General features: G+C 66.0%; 1 protein-coding gene across 5 annotated transcripts in view; it reads left to right on the top strand.

Moving 5' to 3' along the window:
• ARAP1 (ArfGAP with RhoGAP domain, ankyrin repeat and PH domain 1) overlaps positions 1-2,001 on the top strand; it is a 37,250-nt gene extending 35,249 nt beyond the window's left edge. For all 5 annotated transcript variants that reach the window (XM_075491375.1, XM_075491374.1, XM_075491373.1 and 2 more), the window contains 2 exons: positions 1,014-1,052; positions 1,292-2,001. In XM_075491375.1, the coding sequence (XP_075347490.1) occupies positions 1,014-1,031 (18 nt within the window). In that variant the 3' untranslated portion in view covers positions 1,032-1,052; positions 1,292-2,001. The remainder of the gene's footprint in view (positions 1-1,013; positions 1,053-1,291) is intronic.
• Positions 2,002-12,305: the final 10,304 nt, after the last annotated feature.

The following is a 12,305-nucleotide window of genomic DNA, read 5'->3' as shown; positions in this document are numbered from 1 at the left end:
CACCGGGGCCGGTGGGTGGTCTCCTGGGGTGCAGGGGTGTCCCAAACCGTGTGATGCAAGAAGAGGGGATGCTGCCAGGCTCCTGATTGTTTCCTATAACAAGGGTGGTTTCTCTGAAATGCCGTCCTGGTCACAAATCAGCCCCCCTTCCCGTTGCCCTGCTGTCTGTCTGGCTGTGCAACAGCCGTCCTGCCCGGGGGGCTGTCGCACACCGGGCATCCCCCCGCCACGCCGGTGTCGGCCACGGGTGTCGGAGTCTTGCTTAGCCATGGGGCCCGCCGGTGCCGCCGGCCGGTGATGGGACAGAGCTGCTCCGGTTCCACCGCGCCCGAGCCGATCCCTCGGGCCCTCATTGCTGTTATAAACCTGAGGACGCGGCTGTGCCGGGGGGGGTCCCGCTGCCAGCATCCATTGTGCATTGCCTGACGGGCAGCCGAGGGTTCCCCGAGGGCAGGAGCGGCATCGTCACTGCCCCGGTGCCCCCCGCCTCGTGCCCGTCCCCCGGGACCGGGTCTGCGGGGGAGCCCTGCCCCAGGACCCCCACCCAGGCTCAGGTTTATAACGGGGGGGCAGCGGGGAAGCTCCTCTGGGGCTTCGCCGTGGGCTGTGCTTCGCGGTGTGCGTGTGCCGGCGTGCGAGGCGCGGCCGTCCGTGCCCGGTCCTCCGGTCCGGGCTCGGACCCCCACCCCTGGCAGGGGGTCTCTGCACCCCAAGGGCCGTGGAGCAGCGGCCGGTGTGGTCCGGGGTGAGGGAGCAGCACCCCGGGGCTCCCAGGGGATAGTACTGTGGGCGTCCCCCACCGGTGCCGTGCTGGTCCCGGGCGGGATGGAGCGGCTGGGACCGCAGTGTCCCCTCGTACCGGCTGCTCAGGGGACGTGCCAAGGGGACGGCGGTTCCCCTCGCTCTGGGTTTTCTCCCCCGAGCCTCGGTGCGTCCCCCCGGGCGCTGCCGGTGATGCCCAGACGCGGAGGAGGCCGAGGACTAACGGGGACCTGTCTGCTCTCTGTCCCCAGCTCCTGCGAAACGTCTGAGCTGGAGGCCTGACACGCCAGGTGAGTGGCCCTCCCTGCCTGCACCCCTGCCCGGCCCCGGCGTGCGGGCAGGGGAGGCAGCGGGAGGCGGGAGCCGATGGCTCTGGCTGGCCCATTGCCACCCCGGCTCGAGGACCCGGGCAAACGCACGCACGCGCGGCGGAGCCCCCCGCGCGCGTGTGCCCCGGCGAGGTGGGAGGGGGACGGAGGTGGCAGCCCCCTCCCCTTCGCCAACCCTTTGCTCTCCGCTCGTGCCGCAGGTTCGTCCGCAAGCGGGGCACCTCTCGGGGAGCCGTGCCAGCCCCGCGCCCCGGCACCCGCCGGGGGTCCCGCTGGCTCCGGAGCCTCCGCCGAGCCCTCTCGCCTCCCCTCGCCGTGACCCACGGGCAGCCAGGAGGGGAAATGGCAGCGAGGCCGCCCACCCGCCGGCAGAGCCACGGCCAGGCAGCCCACGGGGAGCGGGCAGTGCCAGCCCACCCGGCCACCCCCTGCCCCGGCTGCTTTCGGCCGCCGCTTCTGCTCCGAGCTGCAGGCGGAGAGGCAGAGCCCGGCCAGGCGCCCCGGCACAGCCGCAGGCCGGGGGCTGCGGCCGGGGGCTCTTGCTTTTCCTCCTCCTCCTCCTCCTCCTCCTTCTCCCTCTATTTTTGAGTCTCTTTCCTTTAAAATGACAAGGCAGGCGGGAGCAGCCCTTCCCATGGCACGCGCGCCCGGCTCTGGGCTCCGGCACCACGGTGCTGCCATCGCTCCTGGGGAGGGGGTGCCCCATCCCTGGGGTCCCCTCCGTGCCGGGCAGGGCGTCAGGGGCCTCTGCAGCCCCCCCACATTGGGGAGGGGGTGCATGCGGCCTCCGCCCCCCACCCCTGGCTCCAGCCTCTGCTGGAGGGGAGGGGGGACAGGGTGGGGGGTGACAGGAGCTGCCCCCGCTTCCCGCCACCGCGTCTCGACCGCATTAAAGGTGTTGGGGAAACGGCGTGGAGGTGTCCAGGTCTCTGCCGGCCACGCAGGGTGGGTGGCCGGGGCGGGGGACGGCGGGAGCTAGCGAGCTTGTGGGTGCAGCGGGACGGCGCCGGATGCGCCCGCTGGTGATGCCGCGGAGCGGGCAGCGAGCTGCCGAGCCCCTTTTGGGGACGACGCAGTGGCACCCTCGTCCGTCCTGCCCATCCCGCTGGGACGCCGTGCCGGCACCGGGGCGTTGGCGCGCCGGGATGGAAGGCGGCTCCCAGGGTGGGCGAGCGTTTGCAGTCCCCCCTGCCTGCACCCACCTCCCCGTGGCGTCCTGCCCGCTGCTGGCAGGACGGCTGTGCCTCCCCGGGTGCCGGCGAGGACCCGAGTGGCCCAGGGGACGTGCCCAGGAGTGGTGGCTTGTTCCTTCACAGGGAGATGGCGGGGGGGGGGGGGGGTTGGGGTGGTGGGTTGGGATCCGTGCTGGACTGCCGCCGTGGGTCACTGGGGCTGGGTGGGGGGTCGGTGAGATGGGCACTGCCCCGGGGATTGCTGGGGGGGCTGTGTGGGGCCGGCGCAGGGTGCTGGGTGCAGCCCGGGGGAGTGCCTGGGTGCCGGGTCCTGCTCGGCGATGCAGCGCGCAGCCCCGCGCTTGCTGCGCTCACAGCCACCCCACGCTACACCCGTGGCCAAACTCACGTCCGAGCCCACCCTAAACCCACCCTAAACCCACCCTAAACCCACCCTAAACCCATCCTAAACCCACGTTAAACCTACAGCCGCTCGGTGCTGCTCCGTAACAGCTGCTGCCACGGGGAGCACGCGTGTGCAGGCATGAAGGTGCGTGCGGAAGCACACGTGTGCGTGTGCGCGCACAAGACCGCGTCTGCGGGTGTGATTCAGGGAGCGCCGAGGCACGAGGGGCATTTTGAAGCCGGAGGTAAGGAGCTGCCTGCTATTTACGCTCTGCGCAGGCAGAGCAGGCTGCTCCCCGGAGCACGGCAGCCCCGGGAATTCCTCCCCGACGCCCGTGTCAGCCCCACAGCGCCTGGCTGATGCCGTGCACGACCAGCGTCCAGCGGCCGCGGCCTTGGCCCTTGCCATGAAAACCCTTCGAGCTCCATCTTGCAGCCGTCCTTGCTGGGAACGTCCTTGGAGCTCGGCCTGGGCGGCAGGAGGTGGCCGTCCCTCTGTCTGATCCATGTCCCCAGGGCTGCAGGGGTGCAGGGACGCAGAGACAGGGATGCAGGGACACGGGGACGCAGGGATGCAGGGGTGCAGGGGTGCAGGGATGCAGGGACACGGGTGCAGGGACGCAGGGGTGCAGGGACGCAGGGACACAGGGACGCAGGGGTGCAGGGGTGCAGGGACGCAGGGTTGCAGGGATGCAGGGACGCAGGGAGGCAGGGACGCAGGGGTGCAGGGACGCAGGGATGCAGGAACGCAGGGATGCAGGGACGCAGGGATGCAGGGGTGCAGGGATGCAGGGACGCAGGGGTGCAGAGATGCAGGGACACGGGTACAGGGACACGGGTGCAGGGACACAGGGACATGGGTGCAGGGACGCAGGGATGCAGGGATGTGGGGGTGCAGGGACGCAGGAGTGCAGGGATGCAGGGGTGCAGGGATGCAGGGGTGCAGGGACGCAGGGGTACAGGATGCAGGGGTGCAGGGATGCAGGGACACGGGTGCAGGGACGCAGGGGTGCAGGGACGCAGGGACGTGGGGGTGCAGGGACGTAGGGACGCAGGGACGCAGGGACGCAGGGGTGCAGGGACGCAGGGACGTGGGGGTGCAGGGACGTAGGGACGCAGGGGTGCAGGGACGCAGGGGTGCAGGGATGCAGGGGTGCAGGGACGCAGGGACACGGGTGCAGGGATGCAGGGACATGGGGGTGCAGGGACGCAGGGACGCAGGGATGCAGGGGTGCAGGGACGCAGGGGGCTGGGTGTGACTGCAGGGCTGGGAGCATCGCTCCCCCCGCTGCGCTGGCGCGGGGTGGGGGTGTCCCACCGCCCCCTCCTCACGCTGAGCCCCCCCCCCCGGTGAGTCACGCGTGGGAGAGGGCTGTCAATCACCCGCAGGCGCTGCCGGGGCTGCGGGCTTGCGGCGGTGCTGGCGGCATCACCCACGGCGCTGCGAGGGGCGGTGGAGCCGCCGAGATGGAGACGGAGGGGAGGCACCCACGTCCCCCCCGCCCCCCGACACCAGCTCCCCCCCACCCCGCAAGCCTCGGCTTCGCCTGCGCGTGGCTCCGGCCCCTCGTCGCCGTGCCTGGGCGAGGACCCGGGTGCCGGGGAGGGGGGAAGAGCCTCCGCCACCCCCGGCTCCGTGACCCCTCTCCCGTTCTGCTGTGCCGGGTGGTCCCCTGGGGCTGCTGGCGGCCAGGGCTCTGCAGGCAGGGAGCCCTGCAGGCAGGGAGCCCTGCAGGCAGGGAAGCGGGTGCCTGCCACCAAACGCCAGCGATGCGCCGTGAAATGCCGTTAGCGCTCAGCTTCGTCCAGATCCTCATCCATCCCTCCGTCTGCCTCCCCATCCGTCCATCCCTCTGTCCGTTCCCTGATCCGTCCCACCGCCCGTCCATCCCCTCATCCCTCCCTCTGTCCCTCCGCCCATCCCACCACCCATCCCGCCATCCCTCCTTCCACCCATCCGCTCACCCATCAGCAGCCTACCTGTCCCTCCAGTCACGCCCTTGTCCATCTGTCCTCCTCCCGCCCATCCTTTCACCGCCTGGACGTCCAGCCACCCTCGCCCTGCCCCCTTCCAGCCGCCGAGCAAGCTCTTCCCAGCCCTGCCGACCGCCTGAGCTTCCGTTAACGGCTCTTTCTGCTGCCCGTGCCCGCGTTTCTCTGCACCGGTCCCACCTCTGAACCCACCGGCCAGGTCTGGGTCTCGCCTCTCGCTGGACACCCCGAGCCCTCTGGGCGACGAGAGCCTGCAGGTTTCTGCTGGGCGCCTGGGGCGGAGGCGCGGGCAGGTGAGGTGATGCCAGCACCCAGCACCCCGGCCCGCAGCCTTTACGGGGTGCGACGGCGACGTAAATCCCGTCCCAGAGCTGGGGGCTCCCCGCGGAAAGCCCGGCCGCGCGCGCAGAGCCGCGGCGTGCCGGCGGTGCCGACGGTGGCCGTGCCAAGCCCGGGCGGACGCGCGGGCTGAGCCAGGCGTGGCACGAGCGCTTGGAGCCCGCGTGGACGCTCGGCGTCCGCGGTGCCTGTTGGTGCACGTCACGCGGTGCTTGCACGTGCCTTTGGTGTCTGCACGCGGGCTTGAGGCCCGGAACGTGCGCTCAGTGTCTGCAACGTGCTCAGCGCATGCAACGCATGCTCAGTGTCTGCAACGCGTGCTCAGTGCATGCAGCACGTGCTTAGTGTCTGCAATGCGTGCTCAGTGTCTGCAATGCGTGCTCAGTGCATGCAACGTCTTCTCAGCGTCTGCAATGTGCTCCGTGCATGCAACATGTTCTCAGTGTCTGCAACGTGCTCGGTGCATGCAACACGTGCTCGGTGTCTGCAATGCATGCTCAGTGCATGCAATGTGCTCAGTGTCTGCAACGTGCTCAGTGCACGTAACTCTTGCTTAGTGTCTGCAACGTGCTCAGTGCATGCAACACATTCTGTGTCTGCAACGTGCTCAGTGCATGCAGCACGTGCTTAGTGTCTGCAATGTGGTCAGTGCATGCAACACGTTCTCAGTGTCTGCAACGTGCTCAGTGCATGCAGCATGTGCTCGGTGTCTGCAATGCATGCTCAGTGCATGCAATGTGCTCAGTGTCTGCAATGCGTGCTCAGTGCATGCAACACATGCTCAGTGTCTGCAACGTGCTCAGTGCATGCAACGTGCTCAGTGTATACAATGAGTGCTCAGTGCATGCAACACGTGGTCAGTGTCTGCAATGTGCTCAGTGTCTGCAATGTGCTCAGTGCATGCAAGAAGTGCTCAGTGTATGCAGTGCGTGCTCAGTGCATGCAACACGTGCTCAGTGCATGCAACATGCTCAGTGTCTGCAATGCATACTCTGTGCATGCAACACGTGCTCAGCTTCTGCAGCACATGCTCAGTGCATGCAACACGTGCTCAGTGTATGCAATGCGTGCTCAGTGCATGCAACACGTGCTCAGTCTCTGCAGCACGTGCTCGGTGTGTGCAATGTGTGCTCAGTGTCTGCAGCGTGTCCACCGTCTGCAACGCCGGCTCGGTGCCTGCAACGCCTGCTCGGTGTCTGCACGTTTGCTCCTGCCCTCAATGTCTGCAACGGGCGCTCAGTGCTGCGCGTGCACTCAGCCCGCGCCCGTGCTCCTCTGCAACGCCCTCGGTGCCCGCACGTGCTTGCGCAGCCCCAGTTTGCACGCACGCTTGTCAGCGGCACGCGCGTGGGGCGTTTGCAGGCGCGTTCGGCGTCTGCCCACGGGCTTGCGCACGCCCTCGGTGTCCGCGCCGCCCTCGAGGGCTGCACGTGGTGGGAGAGGCAGCAGCGCGGCACCCAGAAAGGGGAGCGGAGCCCAGCGTAGCTCCTCGGGGCTGGCCTCGTCCCTCCGAGGGCGGCTCACGCCCCGGGGCTGCGCTGCAGCCTGGCTGATGCCGCACGGAGAAGACGCTCCGAGCCCTGAGCCGCGTCCGCGGCTTGGGCTGGGGCTGATCCCTGCGGTTTCCGTAGCGGCCCGGATCCCACGAGCGTGAGATTTGGGGTTCCGTTCACCTCCGTCCCGGTTCCAGGATGGAGAGGGAGCTCCTGATGGACCGTCCGAGGGGAGCGGGGAGCAGGCAGGAGCTGCCGGGCTGCAGCAGTGACGTTGGGGACCCCCTGCTCTAACGTCCCCGGGCCCAGAGAAGGCACGGAGGGGCCAGGGCGCCGTGCAGCAGCAGCCCCACAGCTGCACCGAGCTGGTGCGTGCTCAGCCTCGGCCCTGCGATGGGAGGAAGCCCAGCCAAGAGCCTGTCTCTCAAGAGCGGGCTGGATGGAGCCTACCTACACCTCCCCGCTATATATAGAGCTGCGGAGGCGAGCGCCATGTGATACCTTGCACAGACAAGTGATTAATTGCGGAGTCACTTACAAACAACTTAATAAAGTCCCGACATCGGCAGGGTTTCAGCACGTGAGGGTGATTTCTAGCCCCTCTGCAGCCGCCGCCTGGAACCCGGTGCCTCTTCCCAGGGTGCGGGAGCCTTCGGCACGTGGCAGAGCCGGCAGCATCCCTGCCCTCGCCCGCGGTCTGGCGGTGGCAGGAGCGTCGGTGATCTCGCGTGCCAAATGTGTGGATTAGGTAAATGCCAGGCGAGAGTCACTGCCGAGGTGGCACAGAGCACGCGCCGGGAACTTGCGTGCCACCAAGGACGATGCTCGGGGGGCCGGAAGCCAGCCCCTGGCTTTCCTCTGCCCTCGGCTGGCAGAGGGCAAGTCCCGGAGGGCTCATCCCTTTGCAGAGGGGGAAACTGAGGCACGGGGCACCCCTCAGCCCCGCGGTAAGCAGAGTGTATGAAATACACCCCTGCGGGTCTATTTGCACCCAGCATTGGCTTTTCTGCGCGGCACCCGCGCCGGCTCCCCGGGGCTGGGCCGTGGCCGTGGCCCCTCCTGAAACAGCCCCAGCCGCCTGCCACGGGCCCTGGGCTGGAGGTGCGAGGGCTGCAGGCACGCACTGCCTGCCCGCCCTGGGTGCTGCCTGCCCTGGGTGCTGCCTGCTCTGGGTGCTGCCTGCACTGGGAGCTGCCTGCCCTGGGTGCTGCCTGCCCTGGGAACTGCCTGTCTGCAGTGCTGCCTGCCCATGCTGCTGCCTGCCCAGTGTGCTGCCTGTCTGGAGTGCTGCCTGCTCGGGTGCTGCCTGCCCTGGCTGCTCTCTGCCCAGGGTGCTGCCTGCTCTGGGTGCTGCCTGCTGCCTGTCCTGGTTGCTGCCTGGCCAGGGTCCTGTCTGCCCAGGGTGCTGCCTGGTGTGGGTGCTGCCTGCTCTGGGTGCTCTCTGCCCAGGGTGCTGCCTGCCCTGGATGCTGCCTGCTCCAGGTGCTGCCTGCCCTGAGTGCTGCCTGCCCAGGGTGCTGCCTGCTCTGGGTGCTGCCTGCTCGGGTGCTGCCTGCTTGGGTGCTGCCTGCCCAGTCCCTCGTGAGAAAGCACTGGGAACCCCCCAGTTGCGAAGCGGCTCGGGGGCCACAGCCGGGCCGGGCTCCCAAACGGCCCCGGAGGTCCCCGGGGAGTGCCGGGACCGGGGGGGACTTTGTGCACCCAGACGGGAGCTGCTGCCTCTTGGCAGAGGGGGGGCACCCCCCGTTCACCTCCTCATCTCGGGTCCCCTAAGAGGGAGCCGGGCAATGCCGGCTGCCCGGCATGATGCCGCGGCCATCCTATGGCACCCATACGGGTTGTCCCCACGGGTCCCCCCGCACCAGGCCGGCCGTGCCCCCCACCTTTGTTCCGCACCCACGCAGCTCAGCCCCCGGCACCGCGTCCTGCCGAGCGGCTGCTTTCCCCCACCGCGGTAATGAACTCAGCAGATTAGCAGCTCCCAGATTTAATAGAGGCGCAGCCACACTCCAGCAGACTTTAAAACAGTCATTATTTCATCAGCAGCCCCATTAAACTGTCACTGGCTTTTTTCAGGCGCTCTCACATTTTTTTTCCCCTTTCTTTCCCTCCCGCCTTTTCCCCATCCCTGTTTGGTTTTTTTTTTTATCCGAGCATGGGGCTGCCTCCCCGCTCAGGATGCTACCGAGGGGGGATCAGGGATGGAGGATCACCACCTCCCTCCGCTCTCAGTTTACCCATCCATAAAATGGGCTTAAGCTAGGGAAGGATTTGGGCAAACCTTCTGAAAATACAACCGCCAGCTCCGCTCCCCGACCCGGTCCGGTGTCTCCCACCCACCTGGCAGCTCCGCTGGCTCCCAGCCCAGCCAGAGCGGTGAGAAGGGGCTCCCAGTCGTGGAGAAGGGGGAGAAGAGCCGCTCGGAGGGTTTTAAGATCATAAAGTGACGGGGCAGGGGAAGGACCCCGCTGCTTGAAGCCTTTTCTCCATCCCCGTGCTCCCCCCGCTCCCTGCGCTCCCCTCCTCCCTCCCCAGCAGCCGCCCACTCGCTGCTCCTGCCTTAATAGGGAAAAATAAAGGAAATTTAAATAACTAAATAAATGTCGAGCAGGCGCGGGGGAGAAGGGGGTGCGGAGGCGGGTTGTGCCCGGGGAAATGCCACCCGCGGGCAGGGTGCCGGGGTCCCGTGGGATGGGGTGATCCACCTCTCCCGAGCCCCGTGGGGCAATGGCGGTGCCGTGGGGCTCGGGGCCGAGCGCCGGTCGTGGGTGTCGGGGGCTCGGGGCCGGGCAGCTCATGGGGATGGAGAAGGAGGTGTTTGGGTGGGGTGGCTGCCCTTGGCTTGGCAAGGAGTCATGGCCAAGGCCAGCTGGTGGTGGGTGGCGGAGGCAGGAGCCAAACTGGGATTTTCCCAGTCGCAGGGACCCCCCCCCCCCCCGACACCTTCCCCCCCCAGTGCCGTGGGGTGGCCCAGGGCCCGTCCCAAGGCCAGTGCTCTTTTTGGGAGCAAGGAGGGAGACAGGAGGGAAGTCCCCCTCCCCAGGGACACGGGGCTTTGGTGCTGCCAAAGCCCCGCTGTGCCGGCACACGGCCCCGGCTCCTCGCCCCGCCGGCGGCAGTGGCGCGGGGCTGTTTTTCACCCACCTTCGTTGCGCTCGCTGCGAAGAGCCGGGCTTGTCTTTCTCCATTAAGCCGACATCAATTTGCATTTATTTAAAAATAACAGAGCTTTCAATCTCTCTGTTAGCATGGCCTCCCGCCCCGGCTGTCCCGCAGTGATCCCGCTGGGCTGTCAGCCTGGAGAATTCCCTGCTCCGTCCCTGTCCGGGGCTGGGCACGGAGCCGGGACCGGTGCCAAGGCAGCGGGACGGGATGCCCGGGGACACGCGTGCCCTGCGGGACGTACAGATATCTCTCATTGCCGGCTCGGCGCGGCCCTGGGTTGCTCCTGCAGCCAAAGCCGGTTTGCCTCCTTAGAGGAGCAGGCACGGCTCTGCTTCTCCGCCCACGGAGAATGAAGCCCGGGTGGCACCTGGCTGGGGCCAGAGCCCCCGCTCTGGGGTGGCGGTCACCTCTGCGGCGGCCGCGGGTCACCGGGACTTGAAAATCCCCCTTTCCCCTTGTTCCACGGCCTGGGAGACTGCCCGGAGGGACGGAACGGGAGGACCTGGGGCCGCAGAGAAGCCCTAACGCTGCCCTAACGCACGCGCGCGGGCGCGCACGAGTGCCCGCGCTGCTGCGGGGATGCTCGCGCCCACGCGGCCTGCAGGGATCTGCACACAAGTCCGTGCAGGCGGGGAGGGCAGCGGCAAACAGGCGGGATGCGTGCCCGTGCATCCAAACACGTGCACACGCACACGGACGCACGCGCATGTATGTATGCACGCGCATGTATGTATGCAGGTGCATTTATTTGTGCACACGCATTTAAATATGCACGTGCATTTATTTGTGCACACGCATTTATTTATGCACATGCATTTATTTGTGCACACGCATCTATGCACACGCATGTATGCACATGCATTTATTTGTGCACACACATTTATATATGCACATGCATTTATGCACACGCATTTATTTGTGCACGCGCATTTATATATGCACACGCATTTATGTGTGCACACGCGTTTATGCACACGCATTTATTTGTGCACACACATTTATATATGCACACGCATTTATTTGTGCACACACGTTTATGCACATGCATTTATTTGTGCACACGCATTTATATATGCACATGCGTTTATTTATGCACAAGCATTTATTTGTGCACACACATTTATTTATGCAAAAGCGTTTATTTATGCACACACATCTATTTGTGCACACGCATTTATATGTGCACACGCACTTATTTATGCACACGCATTTATTTGTGCACACGCGTTTATTTGTGCGCACGCATTTATTTGTGCACACACATTTATGTATGCACGCGCATTTATATATGCACACGCACGTATTTGTGCACACACATTTATTTATGCACGCGCATTTACGTCTCCAAGCGTGCGTGGGTAAATAAACGCGCAGGAAAGAAGCAGCTCTGCGCCCACGCGGCCGTGCACGGCCCAGCACCCACCGAACAAACTCACCCCGCTTCCATATTTGCTGCCGCCAGGATAAACCCGCTTCGTCTCTTTTAACACAAAGAAGCGTGGCGAGTCACCGTCACACGGCAGCGTTCAGGCCTTGAACGCAACATAAAAGAAAAAAGAAGAAAAAAAAAAAAAAGAGGAAAACCTTAAAAACCAGTGGGACTTGCTCACACACATATTAAAAAAAAGCTCTTTGAGGAGAATCACTTTAAATTGGCTATTTATCGGCGCAGCATCCTGCCGGGAGGTTTCCATGGCTACCTGCGAGCCCTGGCAGCCCGCTGCTGGGCCGGCAGCGTGCCAGCCCCATGTGCCACGGCGCGTGTCCCCGCGGTCCCGCCGGTGACCAACCTTCACGCCGCGCCGGCACCTGTTGCCGCGGCGCTCGGCAAACTCCGTTGAGGCCCGGTGCCGACCCCGGTGCCCGGACCCCGAGGGTTGGTACCCACCTTGGGGAGACGCCGCTGGGCATCCCAAGGGATGAGGCGCTGGCAATGGGGAGGCACGCCGGGAGGGGGGTGCCCCGGCAGAGCCCCCGGCACGCTGGCACAGGATGCGGTGCCCGGCCTTGGACGTCCAGGGGACGGGGTTATCACAGAATCACAGAATCACAGAACCGTATAGGTTGGAAAAGACCTTTAAGATCATCGAGTCCAACCATAAACCGACATCCGGTTATCCCGGCCGACATCCCCGTCGCTCCGGGGAGGGACCGTTACGGCACGGCTTCCCAGCCACGGGGAGAGAGCCCGGCGTGCCCGTCCCCGAGTCGCCATTTGCTGGGTGATGTGAAACCCGGCAGCGATAGCCCCCGGCTCGGTGCATGCGGGTGCAGAGCAGGAGCTGGGCGTGGATGCGCTGTGTGTCCACGTCCCTGCTCCGCGCCCTGGAAGAAGGGCCAGCAGTGCAGGCTGCGTGGTGGTTGCAGCCCGGGGCTCCGGTGAGACCCCCCTGCAGGGCTGCCGCCAGCTCGGGGGTCCTCAGCGCAGGAAGGACACGGAGCCGTGGGAGCGGGTCCAGGGGAGGGCACGAAAATGGTCGGAGGGCTGGAACGGCTCTGCTGTGGAGAAAGGCTGGGAGAGCTGGGGGTGTTCAGCCTGGAGAAGAGACGGCTGCGGGGAGACCTTGCGTCCCTTCGAGATACAAAGGGGGCTGATACGAAAGATGGGGACAGACTTTTTAGCAGGGCCCGTAGCGACAGGACACGGG

Source organism: Mycteria americana, chromosome 1 (assembly GCF_035582795.1).
Source record: "Mycteria americana isolate JAX WOST 10 ecotype Jacksonville Zoo and Gardens chromosome 1, USCA_MyAme_1.0, whole genome shotgun sequence".
NCBI classification, from domain to species: domain Eukaryota; kingdom Metazoa; phylum Chordata; class Aves; order Ciconiiformes; family Ciconiidae; genus Mycteria; species Mycteria americana.
The sequence above is the reverse complement of the archived record's forward strand: the minus strand, read 5'-3'. Positions and strand labels throughout refer to the sequence as shown.